The 23,582-nt window shown below is 36.8% G+C and overlaps 1 protein-coding gene across 1 annotated transcript in view; it reads right to left on the minus strand.

The window, feature by feature from the left end:
- Window positions 1-2,760: 2,760 nt before the first annotated feature.
- Window positions 2,761-23,582, minus strand: part of MAP3K2 (mitogen-activated protein kinase kinase kinase 2) — a 90,466-nt gene continuing 69,644 nt past the window's right edge. Inside the window, exons 13-17 of the mRNA XM_070359768.1 lie at window positions 23,120-23,268; window positions 22,614-22,745; window positions 18,487-18,616; window positions 14,130-14,307; window positions 2,761-11,669 (exon numbers count right to left, since the gene is read on the minus strand). Coding sequence (XP_070215869.1) covers window positions 11,444-11,669; window positions 14,130-14,307; window positions 18,487-18,616; window positions 22,614-22,745; window positions 23,120-23,268 — 815 coding nt within the window. The 3' untranslated portion in view covers window positions 2,761-11,443. The remainder of the gene's footprint in view (window positions 11,670-14,129; window positions 14,308-18,486; window positions 18,617-22,613; window positions 22,746-23,119; window positions 23,269-23,582) is intronic.

Consider the following 23,582-nt stretch of genomic DNA (forward strand, 5'->3'; position numbering starts at 1 on the left):
AAAAGACCCTGATGCTGGGAAAGATTGAAGGCAGGAGCAGAAGGGAATGAAAGAGGATGAGATGGTTGGAAGGCATCACCGACTGGATGGACCTGAGTTTGAGCAAACTCTGGGACATAGTGAAGGACAAGAAAGCCCAGCCTGCTGCAGTTCATCAGGTCACAAAGAGTTGGACATGACTTGGCAACTGAAAAACAACAGTCATAATTTATTTAGTCAAACCCTAATTTGGGGGTATTGGAATAGTTAGTTCCAGGTTCAGTTCAGTTCAGTTGCTCAGTCGTGTCTGACTCTTTGTGACCCCAGGCCTCACTGTCCATCACCAATTCCCGGAGTTCACTCAAACTCATGTCCATCAAGTCGGTGATGCCATCCAGCCATCTCATCCTCTGTCATCCCCTTCTCCTCTTGCCCCTAATCCCTCCCAGAATCAGGGTCTTTTCCAATGAGTCAACTCTTCCCATCAGGTGGCCAAAGTATTGGAGTTTCAGCTTCAGCATCATTCCTTCCAAAGAACACCCAGGACTGATCTCCTTTAGAATATACTGGTTGGATCTCCTTGCAGTCCAAGGGACTCTCTTCTCCAACACCACAGTTCACAAGCATCGATTCTTCGGCACTCAGCTTTCATCACAGTCCAACTCTCACATCCATATGTGACCATTGGAAAAACCATAGCCTTGACTAGAAGGACCTTTGTTAGCAAAGTAATTTATCTCTGCTTTTTAATATGCTATCTAGGTTGGTCATAACCTTCCTTCCAAGGAGTAAGCGTCTTTTAATTTCATGGCTGCAATCACCATCTGCAGTGATTTTGGAGCCCCAAAAAATCAAGTTTGACACTGTTTCCACTGTTTCCCCATCTATTTGCCATGAAGTGACGAGACCAGATGCCATGATCTTAGTTTTCTGAATGTTGAGCTTTAAGCCAACTTTTTCACTCTCCTCTTTCACTTTCAGCAAGAGGCTTTTTAGTTCTTCTTCACTTTCTGCCATAAGGGTGGTGTCATCTGCATATCTGAGGTTATTGATATTTCTTCTGGCAGTCTTGTTTCCAGCTTGTGCTTCTTCCAGCCCAGCGTTTCTCATGATGTACTCTGCATACAAGTTAAATAAGCAGGGTGACAATATACAGCCTTGACATACTCCTTTTCCTATTTGGAAACAGTCTGTTGTTCCATGACCGGTTCTAACTTACCCTATTGTAAATCGCTCTATAGAGTATTGTCAGATACTAATCTTTAACTGCATCTTGAACTTAAGACAAATTTTGGTAAACAGAAATAATGGCTTGGGAGTTCCCTGGTGGTCCAGTGGTTACGACTCTGCACTTCCACTGTGGAAGGCCTGGGTTTGATCCTTGGTTGGGGAACCAAGATCCCGCAAGCCATGTGGAGCAGCCAAAGAAAAACAAAAAATGACCTTGAATATACAGCATTTATGCTCTAACTGCCAAACCCGGTTAATTTTCCTGAGGATGAGTTGGATGGCATCACCAACCGGATGGACATGAATGTGAGCAAGCTCTGGGAGCTGCTGATGGACAGGGAAGCCTGGTGTTTTGCAGTCTGTGGGGGCTGCAAAGTCAGACATGACTGAGCGACTGAACTGAATGAACGGAAGTTTAGTAACATGTACGGACTTAGAGTTGATGTTAGAATAAGACTTTGGGGGAAGTTGGGATGGGGTGAAAGTTGGGATGAGGTCAAAGTATTTGGTACCTGGGAAAAATATGAATTTTCAGGAGCCATAGGGCAGACTGCAGTATGTTTTGTGTTTCCCACAAAAAGATATTTTGAAATCCTAACCTCCAGTACCTCAGAATGTGACCTTATTTGGAAATACAGTCTTTAGAGGTAATCAAGTTAAAACGAGGTCATTACAGTGGGCCCTGATACTGCATGACTGGTGTCCTTACTTAAAAAAAAGAAACAAGAGGGAGACCACCACATAGCCACATGCCAAGAATGCCTGGGGCCACCAGAAGCTCGAAACAGGCAAGGAAGGACTCCCCTGCAGGTTTAAGGGGGAGCACGGGCCTGATGATGCCTTGTGCGTGTTGCTGTGTGTGCTTATGCTCAGTCATGTCCCCACAGACTGTAGACTCCCCCATGGCCCCAGGCTCCTCTGTCCATGGGATTTTCCTGGCAAGAATAACGGAGTGGGTTGCCATTTCCTCCTTTAGGGGATCTTCTGGACCCAGGAATCAAACTCATGTCTTCTGCACTGAAGGTAGATTCTTTACACTGAGCCACCTGAGAAGCCCACCTTAACTTCGGCCTTATTGCCTCTACAGCAAAACAAGCCAGCCAGTTTGCAGTGCTTTGTTACAACAGCCCCCAGTACTGAACATGGAGAACTCAATTTGGGGCTTTTATAGATATATTCTTGCACATCTGCAATCATATTCCTACACACAAAACTGATGGGTCAGAGGATATACAAGACTCTAAGGCTTTTGACTTGGTGTTGCTAGGCTGCCCTGTATATGACAGTGTTAACTTAAATGATCTCCAGTACTGTGGGAGTGTCCATTCTCTACCCTCTGACAGTAGTCTTTTTGTTTTTAGTCACTGTTAATTTCTGATTTGGGTAATCAAAGTATCTAGAGAAATATGCCAGAGCACGTTGAGGAGAACATTACAGACTTGTATCTTGGGAAGATTTAGTTGCAATGTTTCTAGGCTGTCTCCTAGAGAGTGATCAAAGCAGGCAGAGGAGAGACAACAGTGTGTCCAAGAAGAGCTGTGGACAAAGCAATCACAGTGGAAATAAATATCAGCTTTATTAACACTCAAAGTGCCATTCATTTATATTCATTCCATAGTCCAGAAGGTTACTTAGAGTAAGCCTTTGCACCACAATCTTTCAAAAAATGAACATGTAAGAAAAAGCAATTTTCATTGTGCTAATTATTGCAGGCCTTCATGCACGATAAATCTAAACAAAGATGTGTGCCAACCATATACAAATTTCCATATAAACAAAGTCATTGATCACTAACAAAATATAAACATGGTTTCTTTCACATTAGATTAAAAAAAAAAGCTATTTACCAGCAAGAAAAAACAAGTACATAAAAACTGTAAAACTCAAAAATTTTATACATTTTTACAAGCACAATTTTGAATGAACACAAAGTCAAATGTGCATGAAATGTGGCACATACCACACTGTATCTGGCTTCTGGTAGGTTTTTCTAATCATATCGGCTCCTTATAACATAAGCTTAGTGACATTCAACTTCAACAGTGGACTCTATTCCTAACATAAGTAATTTCACATGATACCGCATATTAAAAACAAGGTTCTCCTTAAGTACAACAACATTGTCAGATTGGAAATTTAATTCCCAATTCGTTTTCTGCCAGTTACTTAAAATACAAAATACGGTGTAAAGACACAATAATGTATGTTTGGACATTTCTAAACCAATTTATAGTTAATCACAGAGAATCACAATTTTTTAATATATTGTTTTATGAGTGAGGTCTGACCTTGCCCAGTAAGAAGAAAACTGAAAGTTGAAATCTTTGGGGTAGAATAAAGGAAATATTCAAAAACAGTAGGACAGGCGAACAGCAACTGGAGATATAAAAGCCTTGACATCTCTTCAAGATAATTTAGTTTCTCACATTTTTTCATAGCTCTGAGAATTCAAAGGTTGTTTTAGTGGACAGTGTTTTTGCTACTGCTTAAAACCTATTTTTTCCCCTTAATTTGCATTTCATAGAATTCTCAATGAGAATTCAATGTTCTCTGCAAGAGTATTTTAATTGATAGATATCTAAGTAAATCTGCAATCAACTGTGGAAATACAAATACATTTTGAATGGTAAAAACAAAATTAAGAAAATAGTTTTGATCAGCCAGCTGAAAATATATTCATATAGTAAATAATCTCTCAGAAAGCTTTATATATATTTAATTATTCTAACTAAACAGTACCCTTATAAAACAAGTTCATAAAAATGTAGAAATGAAAATAAGAAATTACTGGGATATATACACATACCTACAGACAGAAAAAGACATCTCCACACACACATCCCCCAATACACAGAGTTACAAGCATACTTTCAACTTAGTCATGGATTTTAGAATACACATAAAATCAGAAAGTGATGTTGAACTCCTGAGTTCTCAACAAAGATAGAACCATAGATAAGTATACTTTGTAAAAGCATGAAAGTCCATCTAAATCAGTAATAGCAATGCAGTTACTGATGGCTACATCTTGAAAGAAGTTTAAACATAGAGACACAGACAGTAGTTCAATGCACGCATTCACGATGCTCACACACCCATCAACAATTATTGGTCAGAGTAGTAAATCAGTGTACAAATAAACATTTCCAAAAATGTGCAAAAAAGTCAACCTTGATAGGAAAAGAACACCTCTGTACATAAACTGCCCAGCATTTAACTGAGATTAAAAACATTTACAGAGAGAAACTAACAGATTAAATATAGAGAATTTAATGGCTACATTTAAAAATGTACATTAGGTCAAAGGGTAAATTTACAAATTGATAATCAGAATTTGCAACAATTAAAAGTTTATTCTCATATTTATCCAAGTTTACTTTTATTTACAATGATATCTGAATAAAAAGAACCATGTGAAATGTAAGAGATGTCAGACATTAAAAGTATTTTTGGTATTAACTCTTTTATAATATTTCAGAATGCAGGGTAGCAAATTTTAAAACCAACAGCAATAGAAAAAATGTAAACCTTTTACTTACTAAGACTGTATTAAAAACAAGTGCTTGTTTTTTAAAGAAGTATTCTTATCCTTAGACACTGCACTTTCACTTGAATGGGGTATATTCCAAGGGTTTGGCCTACTTTCTTTTGCCTGTAAACCTTTCCAGCGCAAATGTTTCCACTAGTTCTTTCTTATTCCAGGTGGAAAAAAAGTCTTTGGAAAAATGAGAACATGACAAATCTATTTTGAAGCCTAAGTGTCTAACAGAGTTAGATGTAATTTTGTTACTTATCTCTCCCCTCCAAGCAATGCTAATGCTAAATCACCAACAGTTAATTACACAAATAAGTGAAGACAAAAGTGCTTTTCAGTACAGTCACAAACTTTACTGTCCTCAACTGGCATTAAGGGACTCAGAAATCCTACTTGGGGACAAATTCTGCATGTATGCTGGAGAGCAGACTTGTCCTTGTCTTCCAAAATGTCTATGGCACAAAAAGTCCATAACCTACTTTTCTGCAAAACTTTCCTGGAATGCCCCTCAAGTCAAACACAAGTTCATAAATGTCAAGACATTAAGAAGAAAGTACGCCCCCAACCTGAGGCATGTGTGTCGATGTGTATGTATATGCATCTGTGGTCAAGTGACATTAATAAGATTGGCACGTGTACAAGCTCAAGTCTGTAATGTCTATATAGTTCCATAATAGTTGAAGTAAATTCTGCATGTCTAAATGCAAACACCGAGCACCTGTCCTTTAACTTGAAGGATAGACTGAGATACAAATTCTACTAGTACCTGTTTTATCATTTTTACACTATTAGCTTACAATTGGGCAGAAGTAACAGTGCTAATCATTTTGGCTATGTGTGCAGAGAATATAAAAGCTTTGGTTTAAAGTGATTCTGATAATACAGATTGTAAATACAAACAAGAAGTCATTAGGCATAGGGAATAATAGTAATCACTGATTTAACGCCTTTTCTATTAACAAAAATAGCATTACTGTCAATTAAAATGCACAATTTTGAAAAATATGAAGAATTACATGAGACTGTAATACAAAGCAAAGATAAAGTTTATTCTTTACTATAGCTATGACTCCTCCCTCAACTTTCTGAAACTAAACCATGTCCACTCTCACTACCATCGAGAGAAGGTTCTCTAAACTGCCCTAAGAGCGCACTACCCGCTACAGCTCTGAAAGGTGAACACAGAGTCAGTAGGCACGATAACTCCCACAACTATTATGGCATCCTGTCCAGGTCGCGGCAGAAGTCAAAGCAAAGCTAAAGGTGACTATCAAGTAGGAACAGTAGCTTCACAGCACGCCTTCCCTAGCCAACCAAAAAGAGGTATAAAACAATTTCCTTTTGAACACTTGGTAAGCTAAGGATGCTTGTTTTGATAATGTCTGGCAGAATTTCTATTCCAAAGAGCTCATGAAGAACTATGCAAAACCAATTACTTTCTATTTAGGAATTATATATAAGCTATTATACACACATACAAATTCAATTTTAATCTACTTTTAGCAACCAAGAGCTTGGCAATTTACAATAAATACCTTTATTAAACAACTGTTTGTACTAGCTACTTTTGGAAAATGTGCTGGCATTCCAACATCAGTAGGTTATACATATTTAAATTGTTCTTCCAAGAACAGAGACTAATCTAATTGGACATTCACACCTTTCCTTCCTTCCCACCCCTGCCCCAACTCCACACACACACACACACACACACACACACAGACACACACTCTTCACAGAAAAGCTAGAGTTTTAGTCAAAATGCTAGCTTAAAAGTAAGGATTAGAATTTGCTATCCCTGGATTTCTTGCTCATTGCCCTAAGTCTCATTGCCTTAACATTTGTAAACCATTCAAATGATCTCTTTAGGACAAAAACCACCATTCCAGTTCTTCTTTGAAAATCGTTAACTGAAACATGATATGCAAAGAATTTGAACAGTGCCAATGTGATTGAAAAATCAACTAATCAACTTGGAAAATAATTTACTATGTCTCTTTAGAATTAAAATATCTTTCTATCCTTATCTTAGAAATTTGTGTCTAGTAAAACTGCAATGTGTCTATCACAAAACAATGTTAATGTTTCTCTTCTAACATATTTTAAAAAAAAGAGGTAGAAAAGGGTAGGAGGAAGCAGGCATTAAGAAAAGTTTAATGGCCAGTACACAGTCTAAGGCCAAAGGAACTCCTGAAGCCTACTGATTTTGGAGAAACTTTCATTGCGGTGGGTAATGTGAATTATTATTGATATAAAACAAAATTAAGGCATACAGAGAAAAAGGCACTACGAAAAATTAACAATTAAACTGCTTTTCATTAACATTTTAACCAATCTTAAGATTCAAATAAATATGAACATTACATGTGTAACAAAGGCCAAACTTCATATAAAACAGTAAGATCTCAAGATTTTCCTGATCTTAGTATAAAAAACACTGTTGGCAGAATTCAGTTTCTATCAAATGTTTTGGGTATTTTAATAATTCAGACCAAAAGAAAATATTTTCTTTAAAAGAAAAAAGCAGGGGAAAAAAAAGTGCCATGTGATGGAATAAATGCCCCATCACTGGGACTGTCTGAACAGAGGCTGGGTTTTCAGAGTCCTGAGCGAGAGGGGGCCTGACCTGTGGCAGATCTCTCCAGCTGGGGCGCTTCTGCTGTCTGCTGTTCAGTTTATCACAGCCAATGGCCACCCAAAATCGCTTTCCCCTCACCTTATAAGTAATAACAGTTTAAAACATCATTGACGAACTTTTCAGAGTTAAGATATGTCAAAAAAAACAATTGTTTGCCCATTTTTTCCTCCTAGACTGTGACCTCCTTAAGGACAAGTTAACTTAATACCTGACATAGTAAGTCACAATATTGAATAAGTAAATGAAAAAGACTCACCATGTTAAAAAAAAAATAGATAGATCCCTATACTTGGCTGACACTAGGTGATTTTATATTGAACTATTGGTCCCAAATGAAATCAATGACAAAGAACTCTGCTGTGGGCCAAGGAGTTTGCATCTGGCAAATGTATTTGCTTTTGCTCCCAAGCTTGGTTGTCCCTATAAACTGTTCAAATTGTATTTTCTCAGTAATTTCATGTACCTTATTATACTTCCATCTCAGAAATATTACACACCAGACCTGACATATACAAGAACTGAAGTAGCAGAGAAAGCTACTCTAAAGAAATAATTTCACCTTTTAAATGTAGCTTCTATTGGAAATAAGATAAAGACTCCTTCAAAGCCAATTCAATTTACTATGAAATAAGTTTTAATTTTTCTTTTCTAGTTCAGCCTATGCATTAACATTTCAATCCATATAAATTATGTAAGGTTGTCATGCCTTTGAAAACTTTTCTAAGGCAGTAGTCTTCAACTGTTTCTCAGGTTAGAAACATGTTTTGTAAATGAGGAAAATTAAAGATCATCATATTGAAACTTTCAAAGTCTGTATATTTTAAAATACATTTTAAAGAATTATCATCAAAATTTCTATTAGTCATTATGATATTTTTAAACCCTTTTATTCAATATAATTTGAGTGCAATGTAAAAGATCTTGTATTTGGTCCAAGCCTAAGTCATGCCATCTTGAATCTCTCAAGGCCTAAGTAGAAAGGTATATCCTGAAAAGCACATAAAAGACTGCTAGTGAATCTTCTCCAGCACCAAAAAGTCTGCCACTATCAAAGCAGAACGCATTTTAAAGGCACAAAGTTAGCAGTCTGGTCATTTTCCAGCCTCAGCAAAGAAACATTACAGTATAGAAGAATCAGGCTGTGCATTTAAAAAACAAAACACATTTATAGTCATCCTAAAAAGTTCAAATTTCATTTGTTGATCCATAGCATTATTAGAAAGAAAAAAAAATGGAGTGTTACAGCCCCTGATAGATGTGTTTCCTTTCAAATTTTTCTTTTTTAAATTTAATTTTGATCTTCCATACCTCACCCCACTTTAAGCTTTTTTGTTCTAGTAGTTTTTATATATATTAACTTTTTTGTGTTTTTGGTACCTTTAACAACTTGTATGAAATAAATTCACATCACATTTTTATATAGCTCTGTAAACTATTATCTATTCTTAAGTCTTTACATAGAGAACAATACTTTTCCATAGCTAATATTTTTCTTATAAAACAAAGGTCTTACGCAGCAGTGTTAACATAGTAGTTTCTTTTCAGGTGATTTTATTTTCTATAGCATTTTGGAAAGAGAGAGAGACTGAAAAAAGCAAACATTTTGCTTTGGGTTTCACAGTCTCCCAAGGTTTCTCTTTAAAGAGCACTTGTCTCATATTCTGCACTGCTGATTACCCTGACAGACCAAAATTGAGCCAAAAGAAAATCACAAGCACACAGCACAAGGGAAGGAAAAGCCCACTGGTCCAGATACCATGGTCTTGCTCAAGTAGAAGAGATGCCTTCACTCATAAAAGATGAAGAAATTATAATAGATCCACATCCTTGGGGACTATGTTTATAGCACAAGATTTGGCAGTTGATTTTCTGGGGGGTGGGAGGTAGGCTACTAATTCATATTCTTCCTTGCAAGCTGCTTCCTTTCATTATACGGGAATAGGAGAAGCTTTAACAGCTGTATTTGTGCTTTGACTTCTTCTCAGACTAGCTAGTGGAATTTCAAATATTCCTACAGGGAATGCCAGATAGGACCTTGATACAGTAAACCAACATCTACTTAACTTCAGAAACAAAGTATTTTAAAACGATTCCTAAACAAGCATACCTTTCAGCAGAAAATAAAATACCCAAGTCCCTTATGAATCCCATGAAAGGCATCACACTGAGGGCCTCCAGGAAGAATACTATTTTCTAGACCCTTAAAGTACTCAGCCCTTGCTCTAATATGCTGAAAACATTGCAAGTGGCCAAATCACTGTATCATTCACGTTTTTCAGTAGCACAGGTCCATCAGAGATAGTGGGAGTTTCCCAGCAGTCTCTTTCTGCTTAATGTCCTTGGCTCTTATACTAGAAATATCTGGCAGTTTTTAACCTTCGTTTAAAGTAGTTAATACTTTGTTTTAATATGCCTTTCTTTTCCCACAATTATGAATGAACTGACTTCCGAGGAAAGAATACATACATACAGATGGCTGAGTTCAACAGGCTCCATGTTTAAGTTAATTTTATTTCCAAAATGAAAGTTACTGATTTGGGTGCAATATGCAGCTGGTAAGAAAAGGATTGCTCCTTGCTGTTTGTACAGATCATTCACCCTTGACTTGAAGTAGTGATCTCTGCTCTTGTAAAACCCTCATTATGCACTATATCACTCTCTGAAATTTACTTTTTGCAAGGAACCTGCTTTGTACATAGCCATTTTTGGTTTATAACCAGGGCTAGTATTGATCTCAGGGATTCTCAACTTCAGCACTTTTAATATTTGAGGAGGATAACGCTTTGATGGGGAAGGGAGGTGCTGTTCTTGTGTATTCTAGTTTGTTTAGCAGCATCCATGACCTCTAACCACTAGATGCCTCTAGCATCCTCTTTTTTATGACAACCAAAAATGTCTCCAGGCATTGCCAAATGCCAGGTAAAACTATCCCCACCCCAGCCATGAAAACCACTGTTTTACATGGTAACTGTTTTCTGAGGTACTTTAGTCCTCTGTGATCCAAAGAACAAGGGTTTTCTCTCACAACATTAGCTTTTAAGACATGGATACTGCAGGTTAAACTCTCAGTTCCTCAAGATGTTTACCTGCGGGGAATCAGGAGCTGGAACTGCAAAGATACAGTATGCATGATTTCACTTCTCCTTCCCCTTGATTTTGGGGCTTCCCCCTCAGGTAAAGAACGCAGTTTAACATGCACTAAACCACACTCGGTTCTTTTCATTTCTGCTGACTGGCAAATGTGGCCTCTTCTACTCTCAGACATTTAATTAGAGCAGTCTTCTATCTTTTAATTTGAATTTGCTTATTGACTTCACATATCTGCTTTAAAATAAAACAGTATCTTTTTTTTTTTTTTTAAAGCAGAAAGCTATCCCTCAAGGTTGATAGATTCCAGTAATATGGATCTATTATAGTGTATTTGCTTATTATACTGGTTAGGATTAACAAATAAACATTCCTCTAGAGATTCATATTTTCTATCAAGATTCCTACTGAGCAAAAAGCTTGGTAGACAGAGGTTAGGATCTAAAGAATACAGATACAAGAAGAAACCTATATTCTTTCAGTTGAGTACCTATCCTAAACTCAAGTTTAGGGCTCAACCCCACAAACGAGAATCTATTTTAAATACTATCACTAAAATCTACAAATTATACATCATTTTTTTCTTCTCGTTTTCCTTGTCTCCCCATCACTGCCAATCCGTCAGTGACACAGGGAAAGACTCTACAATCTTTAGGTATTCCAATGATTTTTTTGTACTAAAAAGAGTGACTATGTACTAAAGTGCTGTATGTCTCTGAACCACATCAGTACATTATAAAAATTAAAAAAAAAAAAAAAGCTTCAAGTTCTTATAAGGGAAAAAAAAGATTAAATATAAAAAATTTAGGTTACTATTATTATTAGTAATCAAATTTAACCAAGAATCAAGAGAAACACTTTTCCCTCTTGTCTTTTTCCCTCCGCATCTCTCTGTTATAAACAAGGAAAAGTGCAGTCAGAGAGAGGGTGCGTGGACAGCAGGGAGCTGGGCAGGCGCACAGAGGCCCCGGCCGCTAGTGGCAGTGCACAAACGTGTGCCTCAGCAGGTCGTCGGCGGGCGGCCTCAGTTTGGCCTCTACAAAAATCCGTTTGAGGAAGTCTCGAGTATAGTCGGAGACATGAGGTGGCAGCTTTGGGTTCGTTGGCTGAGTGGCGATTTTAAAGATGGCAGCCATCGCTTCAAACTCGGCCCAAGGAGGCTTTTCAGTTAGCATTTCTACCACAGTACAGCCCACGCTCCTAAGAGGGGAAAAAAAACACCTTACACAAACAACATCATCATGAAAGTCAGTTAACTACCTACGAAATGAGAAACGTGTGAAGTTCATATACATTTAAACATGACTTGGTTTCAAGTGTAAAACTTCATTACAAGGCTGTCACCATTGACAGCTGGAACTGGGGTCACGGCCCTCGGCGCCCTCATGGAGCCGCTGGGCTCTGAGGCTGACATTCTACGTGCCTCTGAAGGGCTCCTGCTCTGGACTGTCCGTTTCCCCAGCAGCCCTGAGGGGTCTTGGAGCCCCTGTGAAGCGCCAAAAAGACGCAGGGGTGACTGAGGCCTCAGTTGGCCTGGCCAACCGCGTGATGGCCGGGACACCTGCTCCCAGCCACCAGGCCCCCTCCCAGCCCTGGAGGAGAATCCACGGAAGGTCAAATGAAGACAACCTGAGAGAAGAGCACTTCAGGGCAAGAATGATGTGGTTTAGATCGACTGACATGGAGACCTGACAGAAGGAGCTGAAGAAAACAGGGCTTTTAAATTTGAGGAGACATTTTTAAGTGAATTTATGTAATCTTAAAGAAACATCTTTTTCCAAACTTGGTATCAATCCCAAACCCAAACAATGAGAAAAAAATTGCTTTAAAGATAAATATGCCTGTAGTCACTACTGAACTCCCCCGTAGGGATCTGTCAGGGATATAGTGTAGTTATAGGAAAAGTATTTTATGTATGCAGTCTCGAAGAAAAATTTATGTTTTAAGTCTGCATTTCAATGAATTCTAACAGCTGTAGAAATAAATGGGAAACAAATATTCTTCTTGTTGCACCAAAAAGTTAAATTTGTGGTACATGAATTGTTTTATAATAACTATTACTAATAAAATGCCTTTTAGTGCATTATATCAACTCTTAGTTGAACCAACAGCCAACTTAAACATCTATGCAAATTTTAAAAAGTGATTTTCTTTCTGAAAGCTGGTACTGTCTTAGAAGAGCTTTCCAAATGTAAAGTAGTGAAAACTGTAGCATATAATACATTTGTATAACTTTCAATATTTGATGTTTGTTAAACTCCACTCTGGGCAATCAAAAACGGATAAAAAATAATGAGAAATGAATTGGTGCTTTCCTCCTCCTTTTGCTAGGGTAAGAGAAAAGAAATTTACCATATTTCTTTTTTTAACTTTGTGTTTTTGAATTGCTTTTAAGGCATAATTTTTATTGCTTATTACTTTAGACTTGTACTTCTCAAACCTGACAACACTTCAGAAATCTTTGCCTGGGCCCCACTCTTGAGATACTCACATATAATAGTTCTGAGATGAGCTCTGGGTATAGTTAACTTTATTCCTCCTTCTTCCCTCCATTTCTCAAATGTGTGGATATGTTTGAGAACCACTAGACTAACAGGTTAAATTTTTCCTATTTAAAGGAGATCATCAATTTAAAGCAATACATTTAGTTTTGTTTCTATATGGCTCTGTTGATGGCTTTGTTACAACTAAATTACTGTGTTATTATCTTGTTAAAAAAATAAGCAGCTTATGTTTGAGCTAAAAACAAAAACCCAAACCTGTACTTTAAACATAAAAATCAATGAAAACAAACTACAATTTAAGCTCTCAAATTTGTTAGGCACAGAATATTATTCATAAGTTTTGCTCCATATAATTCTCTAGCCTGCCACTGAATGTAAGTGTTTTTTTTGTCTTTATCTCACAAAGAATAGAAACATTAGAAATTCTTTGTCTTTAGGTGCCTAAAACGAATACCTATTAACAACTTTACTCAAAAGAACTCATATAAGTAGCTGGGGCTGAGAAGCAGGCAGGAGAGACTCCCGAGCTGCACAATAGAAAGGGTTTAGAGAACTGCTGACCTCTCAGGGTGCCCAATCTCAGGCTCAGGAGCTGGCAGGCAGTGAGAACTTGGTTAAGGAGGAACCAGAGTGACCTTTATTGAACGGCAAGAGGAGGAACAGAGACTCCCCTCCCTCACTTCCTAGCTCTGCACTGGTCACAGAGAGAAACCTTCTCTTTGCCACTTCAACAAATACCAATAAACACCGAAGGGAAAAAACCACTTTTCTCAGTGGGAAGTAGGAAATGGCCGTTTTATGTTCTAACTTAAAATTATTAAGCAATTAAAGGTTAAATGACTTGTAAGACTAGCAATAAACATTAATTACTTTAGAAGTTCATCCGGGAAATAAAATGAAGACAGCTTTCTAATGCTGAAATTTTCTTAAGATGAAATTCTTCTCAAAGAATGAAAAAATGGTTCGAAAGCTTTATTTATTTGGTCAGTTATTAAGCCTCAAAGGGCATAATTAAAATGATATCAATCCTTGTAATCCTGACATTTTATTTCAAAAATACAAAAAAGAATTTAAGTTCATTTCAATAATTTCCATCCTGAGTGGAAATATGTTAATAAGGTATGTGTTTTCAGGCAAATCCCGCGTCAAAACCTACCAGATATCTGCTTTTCTGCCATAGCCTTCTCCACTAATCACTTCAGGGCTCATCCAATACGGTGTGCCTGTCACAGACTTCATTCCCGTCCCTGAAAGACAGATGGTTTGAAGCCGTTTGCTGGCCCCAAAATCTCCTAGTTTGACGTTGCCTGTTGAATCTCGCAGAATATTTGCGCCTAAAACAAGAAATATCCTCATTTCATTATTTTTATTGGTAATCTGGAATATAACGTAAAAGAAAATGGCAAAAAATTACTTAGACTCTTCAATCTGTCTCCAAAATCAGGCTGCTTTGCACCTCTGAATAGTACCTAGCATAATGCTAGGTGTAAGGTCAGTGTGTATTAAAGATTTCTTACATGGAACAATGAAAATTTAGTGTCACTGTGTGTGCTTCAAGACCTAAGAAAAGGTTCCCCCACTGAAAAGGGCTGGTGCAAGTGGGAGGTGAGGATGAAAAAGAAGTGAAAGGGGAAAAGGACTAAGAATGGGAAGTTCAAAAAAAAGGAACGGGAAGTTCAGGGAAGGATGATGAAAGCAATAGCAGGCTCTTGGCCCCAGCCTCTCTGTTATAAAGCAAGAAGCCCATGTCTACAAGATTACTTCCCTGTGAACCTAGCCTCTCCTCAGGAACCTCCAGAATCAAAATTTCTCCTCAACTTCTATATAGTACATTTTAAATCTAATCTAAGCAAGCTTCAAGGTTTCTGTTTTAAAATTTCATTTGCTTCTATAACAAACTTCTAACTTTATTTATTATAAACTGACCACGACTGCTTAGCTGAGAAAGTGTTTACAGAGTCCTCCAGTGTAAAGTTACTCTTTCCCCCTTTCCATACTCAGCTCTCTGGAAGAAGTTCACTACGTATAAGTGAGTGAGAAATTATGCTCTAGGCTTAGTAGTTACATATATTATTTGGAATTATTCTGCATGGGAGATTTGTCTCTTCTTTCCTATTTATTTGACCATCCATTTCTACCAATCTGAATATGTGGATATTTATTTTGTACTTTGGGTTATAAACAATGACTTTATTATTATTTTTGTTTTGTTTTTGCTCATGTTGTTTACAGCTTTGTCCATTGGGAGTCCTCTCTGTTGACGCCTGTGTCCCACTGCCATAATTCAGTCATCGTGTTCTCACTTGTTTGGATTTCTGGACTGTTTGTGTCAGCACTGCCTTACATTCTGGAACCAGAAGATGCCCCATGCTCACTCTGCACCTCCTGCACCGGCTCTACAGTCAGCCATTTCTCCAAGGGACACTAGTTCCTTCTAGTGGAGAATGGTATCAGAAACCAGCAATCTAGGAGCTAGGTTCATTTATTTTTATTCTCTATTTTCCCCTTTACCATTCTTTAAACTCAACCTTTTTTCTAGGATTATAAGTCTAGTTTCTTCATATATAAATTATTTCTAAAAAACTACCATTTTTTAAGTAGTTACATATATTATTTGGAATTATTCTGCGTAGGAGATTTGTCTCTTTTTTCCTACCTATTCAACCATCCATTTCTACCAGTATGAATACACGGATATTTATTTTGCACTTTGATTATAAACCAATGACTTTATTATTTTTTTTGCTCATGTTGTTCCAGCTAAGTTGCTGTTTTTAAACAAGTATTTTATCGACTTATCTAATTTTAGTTTCTAAACTTTACCTAAAATCTTCCTAACCTTCAGCATATTTTAGATTAAAAAAAAGATTCCTACCTTCTTTTTCTTTTTTAAAAACAGCCTCTAAGAAGGAATGTGAATAGTGGAGAAAAACGTATATTATAGACTGGAGAGAATGCAAATTGTCCATCCCTACCATGAACTTCTGGCCCTGTCTTCTGTTCTCCAGCAAATTTCCCAGTCTAGTCAATTAAGGCCTGTCTTGAGGGGAGAGTCAAGGATTCATTCTCTGCATGCATAAGCCAAAGTATGCCTTGGTACCAATGATTCTCTAAAACAGCACTGCCTTTTTGACACCTCTTGCTGTCCAATACTTAAAGAAGGACTCTGTCAAAAAAACCCACACCACTGTGTCTAAAATATTTAAGCTGGGGAAGGACAACCAACAAGCCAGTTTTTAATGGTTACCACCTGGGCAGAAACAGTCCCAGGCAGGTAGACAAGGAGAGCTATCACTGGGGAGTCATCACCAATGCTGAATCAATGCTCATCCATACAAAGGGCTGAGGAGAAAATGTACATACCAGGTTCCCAATATAGTTACCTAACTTTTTAAAACCTTACTTTGGATACGTTAAAAGTAAACTGTTAAGGAGACTTTTCAAAGACACACAAAAGCAGACAGAACACTGCACGGCCCTCTCACCCAATCCCAGCAATCATCTGGGCAACCTCTTCGAACCACACTACTAGCCACTCCTTCCCCTCATATTATCTGAATTGAATTAAAGACATCATGATCAATAAACAGTTCAGTACACATCTTTAAAAGACAAGGACTCTTATCACACATAAGACCACAGATAATAATTCCTTGACATTATTAAATATATAGTCAGTGGGGTTTTAAGTTTTTTTTTTTTTTTCCCAAAAAAATCCAAATCCAAACAAGGACCTTATGTTGAGAATCACTGATACATCTTTTAGGTCTTTCCTAAAGTTCCTTCCAATCTTTTTTTTTCTTTGCAGTTTATGAAGAATCTAAGTTGTCTGCCTACAGCTTTCTTATGGTCTAGGTTCTGCCGAGCCCATCCTAAGGAGTCATTTAACATGCTGATCTGTTCTCTATAAATGTTCCATAATTTTCCAATTTGGTAGCTGAATCTAGAGGCTTGATCAGACTCAGGTTCAAAAAGAATTTGGGGGTGGGTGGGTAGGAAACTGCTTTGTAGATATAGTCTACAAATAGGAAGTATGCAATGACAGACTGTCTCTGTGAGGTGATGTTAGCAACCATTAATGTTTAGTGCATATATCTATTAATCCCATTAGTAGTTGTAAAATGGTACTATTCTATCATTCCCTCTTTGTTAGCCAAAATATTTTTATAAAGGTCATCCTCTATTTAGTCCTCAGTAGAGAAGGCAATGGCACCCCACTCCAGTACTCTTCCCTGGAAAATCCAATGGACAGAGGAGCCTGGTAGGCTGCAGTCCATGGGGTCGCTAAGAGTTCTCAGGACTGAGTGACTTCACTTTCACTTTTAACCCACTCCAGTGTTCTTGCCTGGAGAACCCCAGGGACAGAGGAGCCTGGTGGGCTGCCGTCTACAGGGTCGCACAGAGTCAGACACAACTGAAGCGTCTTAGCAGCAGCAGCAGCAGCAGCAGTATAGTTCATAAAAGAAAGGTCAAATAAAGAAACCCTATTACGAAATAATGAGCTGGTTCCCTACTTTTCATTATGAACTCATGAGTATAAACTTAAAAGTAAGCAACTAGCTTTCTTTTTCCTTTGCCATTTAAACACTGCTCCTTCTGGGACTTCCCTGGGGGTGCAGTGAGTAACAATTTTCCCGCCAATGTAGGGGACACGGGTTTAATCCCCAATCAGGGAAGATTCCACACGCCTTAGCAACTAAGCCCATGTGCCACAACTGCTGAGCCTGTGTACCTAGAACCCGTGCTCCAAAACAAGAGAAGCCACCACAATGAGAAGCCCATGCACCTCAACTAAGAGCAGCCCCTGCTTGCCACAACTAGAGAAAGTTCAAGTGCAGCAACGAAGATCCAGATCGGCCAAATTAATGTTTAAAAACTGAGGAGCCGAGGCATAGAAAGACTAAGTGTCTTGTCCAAGATTACACATGTGATGATGGATAAAGCCTGAATGCGAACTGGGTCAAATTTGAGCCCCCCTTTTTTTTCTTATTTTTAATTGGAGGATGTTTTATAATCTGTGTTGTCTCTGCCATACAACGTAAGTCAGCCATAACTATACATATACCCCTTCCCCGTTGAACGTGTCTCCCATACCCCTCTATGTCGTCACAGAGCTCCAGGCTGTGACCACTGTGTTACACTGCAGCTCCCCACCGGCTGTCTGTTTGACACCTGGTAATGTGTATGTTTCAATGCTCCTTTCTCAATTTGTCCCACTCTCTCCTTACCCCAAGACCCCCTATTCCTAACCACTATGTTCTAAGCCTGTGTGCTGTGTATGAAAATATGTCTCATTCTTATGTTCATTTGAACTTTACTGATTCTGTGAACCTCCACAGGACAGCTTCCCTTTTGGAAACCTGAACAACAGGACTAGCTGGAATTGTTTTCCTATGGCATTGTAGAGGCAGATGAATTAATTTAAATGTTAAATTTCTTAACCATAGCACATTTTCATTAAAAAAAAAAAAAAACAAAACAACTGAGTACTTAAAAAACACCTCACTACTTACCTTTTATATCTCTATGAACAATCATATTACTGTGCAAATAATGAACTCCCTCAAGAATCTGACGGGTGTATTTCCGGGTCACATTCTCAGTAAGAGCTCCATATGCTTTTAATTGGTCCTTAATGGAGCCCTAGGAAAAGAGAAAACAAAAGAAAACTAGAGTATGGTTGGAAAGGAAAAGCACTGGTAAATATTTTTAAGATCTGTGTACCTATATTTATCTATTATTCTTATTGACTGAATGAAGTGCTCTTTATTTTATTTACTTGAAGCTTAGTTGACATACAATGTCATGTTAGTTTCAGGTATGTAACATAATGACTCAACATTTAAATACATTACAAAATGATCACCACTGTGATCATTCCTGGTAACCATCTACCTCGGTACAAAGTCATTACAGTATTATTTGACTATATTCCTTATGCTGTATATTACATCCCATGACTTACTTATTTAAAACTAGATGTTTTAATTTAGAGAATTCTAATCAATGACTAGAAGGCTCTAATTGGAGAACACAGGAATTCTTAGAAAGGACATTATATGCCATTAATTTAACACAAAACTCTACTGTATTTCTGGACTAGAACTGTGAAAGAGTATATGGCATAGCTGAAGAAAGCCTTTAAATTATTTTTGACTGATATCCTTGTTTCTGTGACTGCACTGGTTCTATCTCCTGTTCTCTTGCTAATTACAATTTTTAAAATTCTCCAGTACCTTTGTCTTGCTTGTTTTTGCCCTGAATACATTTTTTTTATTTTCCTACTTGCTCTTCTATGTATGTCCTACTTTAAATTTATTTATTTTGTTCTTACTTTGTTTTTAAAACACTGTTTTATTGATATCTGAAAAATTACTTCTCAGGAGAAAGAATGGGTATGATTAGAAGATCAGAACACATATAAGATTTTAAAGTTTTTCTTTTATATACTCACCATTTTAGCTCAAAACATGAGAAAAGTATATTAAAAAGGGATTTCTAATTTTTTGAAGTCTTTTTAGGCAGGTGCTATTTCTGAGAACAGAGAATCAATCTGAGGTAAGACATGGGCATCTGAATTTTGAAAAAGCTTCTCTGATAATTCCAACGTGCAAATTTGACAATCACCACTTTAAAAGATAGAAATAAAATGCTTCCTGAGGGACAAAATCTTTTCCTTTAAAGAAAAAATATATCCAAATGTTCCTGTCTTTCTTTCAATTCTTGTAAACTGTATACTCTGTCATATAAAAATAGATCCTTGGATTTTGCAGACTTAGCCATATGCTGTTTCCACTATTCTGAGCAATCCCTGAAGGGACAGCAAGATGCAGTCCTGCTAACCCTGACTTGCAGACATGTATTGAAAGCCTTAGACAGTGACTCAAGCTAGGCAACCAGGCATACCTATAACTCAATGTGGCTTTTTGTTCAGTCAACTTACTATGTCTCTCTTGTAGTAATGCACAAAATAACAGAGCTAGAACTGAGCTTTCCAAATCATAAGCCCCCAGATACCTGTAGGCTGCAAATGACTGCCAGACTTTTGCATCCTCTGGGTCCTCAGGCAGCTAGGCCAGTGGCCCATGGTGCTAACAGCTCTCTCAATGTAGTGTGTATACTGCTATGTAACATGAAAATGTTACCTTCTTTGGTGTGAACAACTGGAGTGGGCTGGAAAGCACTGTGCCAGATAAACTGTGTGTGTAAGTAAGAGTAACAGAAGTCAACTGCTAATCCAGGCACTGGAGATAAAAGAAACTTACAGTTCTAATATGAAAATAGTTCTAGATTAACTAAAAAATGAAATGCTATTTTTGGGAAAATTGAAGAATGATGTTTCTGGCAAAGCTTGAATCTAGGGCATAAAGGGGCCCATTATACCAAATCTACTGATGGAAATTATACAGAATTCACAGACCTGGAGATTCAGCAAAGTCTAGGAACACTTATGTCCAGTCCATATATGCCATAGGTTTATCATACGAGAACTGTAATTAATCTAGTAACATGCTTTTCAAATTCAAGGACTGATAACCTATACTTTGAAAAGATAGCTATCTTTACAAAATCTAATCAGAAATATGATCTAATACCTTTTCCTGAATAGTCCTAGTTTAGTCTTAAGATGGCTAAATATATAAAGAGGACTTACATCTCTATTTGTGACATAAATTGGTTCTAGCCAACAAACCAATTTAATTAACTTTATATTCAATAATCTCCATCTCTAGTCACATTTATTCATAGGTATTTAATTTACATCTTTACTGCACAAACAGTAATGGAAATCTGAATAAAAGAAAAATCAATCACAACACCAACATATTACATTTTCATTTTTTAGTTTCTTCTGTTATTTTTCAAATACAGATACTTTTAAAATACCATTACCAATATTAAAAAGCATTTTATATTCTTTTTCGTTCTCAAAGTACTCCTACTTCCTCCAACTTTGTTACTTGGTTTTCACAATTTTAAATATATATTCTCTTGGACAATGTCATCATAATTTACTCCCACTGAGTGAACTGATATTTCCACTTTTGCCATTACAGACAGTACTAAAACAAAGGTACACAACTTTCGTCTTCTTTTGAATTATTTCTGTAGACTGAATTTTAAAGAACAATTTTTACACTGCCAAGATAAATCTTTGAAAATAAAACAGCAGCAATGATGAATAACAATGATGTCACTATAAACAATTATTCATGAAGATAAAAATCAAAGTTTACTGTTGCTCTTGTAAGACTGAGGATGGTTAAAACCATTACAATCAGTTCTCTATATTCTTGGACTCCACATCTCCAGATTCAACCAACTACTCATTGAAAATATTTGGAAAAAAAATTTCCAGAAAGTTCCATAAAGCAAAACTTGAATTTGCTGCACTGGCAACTATTTATGTAGCATTTTACAGTGTACTAGGTAGTATAAGTAATTTAGAGATGACAATGTATATGGAAGGATGTATGCAGGTTATACGCAAATACTATACCCTTAGATAAGGGACGTGAGCATACTTGGATTCTGATATCTGTGGGAGGGCCTGACTATCCCCCGGGGATACCAAAGGACAACTGTACTATCAGATACTGGTCCACGGTTTTGTTGATCCATAAGATTAAGCTGCAATATGTATATTTTATTTTACATACAATTCTAATAAGCTTTTTCCTTAAAGATCCACAAATCTTTTTCTAACACATATCACCTATTATGAGAATGAATGTATTTTTAAGTGAGTAAATATACCACCATGTTGAAAATCATTAGTATTAGAATGTACTCTACATATACTAAAAATAATGTAGAAGGAATGAAAGAGTTTTTTGCAAATCACATTTTCACCTCCTAATGAAATGAATGACTCAGGCAATTCTTATTAATCTGTGTTAAAAACATTTAGGTAGATGATTGAAAAGGAACTGGATATTCCCATGTGCCACTGCTACCGCTCAGATTACTTTCTGGTCTTCAGAAAAAAAAAACTTTACAATGGAGAAAACAGGATGTCAATCACCCTAATTAAGCCGTCAATCTTAACATCACTATCAGAACCACCAGAAACTGTGTGTCTTCTAATGGGATGCACAGCATCATCTGGGATGCATGCTGGTAAAAGCTGAATTTGAATATAATTTAGATTTTAGATCTAAGTTGGAGTTTATAGGAAATATGCAGACAAAGGAACAAACTAAATACTACCATGAGGATGTGATCAGAGAAGTCTATGAGATGAGACTGTCAACAGAACAACTAGCTTGGTCTCTTTGTCAAATCTATGTCACCTAAAAATTGTTTTATGTTAAAAGAGGGGTAAGAGACATAGTAGCAAAATGTAAGGTGTGGTCCTGGGCTGAATCCTGGTTTGGATAAACCACTTGTGTGTTATTTTTAGTGCACTTAGGGAAATCTGAGTATAGACTGCTCTGATGTTTATAACCTATTTTAGTATACTTTAGTATTTAAAAAAAAATACAAAGATAAGTGAAGAAGACAGAAAAATAAAATTATATTAAATTTAAACTCTTCCAAAATGTCCATAACATTTTATAATCAAAGTTGTTGTTTTTCTTTATCCTCAACTAAGACTTTAAATAGAGTATCTCTAATTTCAAAGGATGTACTAACTTACCCCTGGCATATATTCCATAAATATGGAAAGTGTTTTTTCTTGGGGATCCCTCAAACAGCCATAATACTGAACAATTCGCTCATGCAGCAAGTTTTTCAACAACTGAATTTCACACTCAAGTGCATTTACTTCCTGAAAGACAGAACTCATTGTTAAGTCTTTATAGCATTGCTAGTAAAAGCAAAAAAAATGCAAACATCATAGACCATCAAGGTGATTTCATTCTGAAATTTCCACTTCCCAAAGAATAAACATTTTAAAGTCTCTAGGCAATAATTCTGTAACAGTCCTTGATGGTATGCTAAACCAACACTAAATCAGATTAAGAATACAACTGAGTACTAAAACAGAAAATCCAGAGTACACAGCAAGTAAACATATCCATTATCTATTTTTTTCAAATAATTTGCATTGAGGAAAAACAAAAAATTCTATGGTGTGTTATATTTATTTTAGTAAAAATGGTTCTTATAATGTGACAAAGTTGCTTGTTCAATGATTCTTACCTTGCTGGTCTCAGGACTATCTGGGTCAAACTGAACTTGTTTAACAGCCAATTCTCTTCCTGTATCAACATCGTAACAGAGGTAGACCCTGCCAAAGGCTCCCTGGCCAAGTAATTTGCCCAATCTCCAGTTGGTTGGAGCACGAGGTGCTAAAAAAGAACATTTTCTTAAAATGGGAGTAGCCCAATGGCACACAATGGTTAAGGACTATTGCATTGGTGATATCTTTAATTGAATATGCTTGGATATTAAGAGAAAATCATGTTCATCCAAATTCATAATGATCATCATCTTTGAAAACTGTAAGAATTCTAAATCCAAACATGGTTCAGATTCCTAGGACTAATTTTTTCCAATGAGGCTTTTTTTTACCTGATTATAAATATAATAGCATCTTTCACACAATTTAAAATGCCACTGATTATATAAGATGTGCTATTTCTAATCTTTATTGCAGTAATAT

Source organism: Bos mutus, chromosome 2 (genome assembly GCF_027580195.1).
Source record: "Bos mutus isolate GX-2022 chromosome 2, NWIPB_WYAK_1.1, whole genome shotgun sequence".
NCBI lineage: Eukaryota > Metazoa > Chordata > Mammalia > Artiodactyla > Bovidae > Bos > Bos mutus.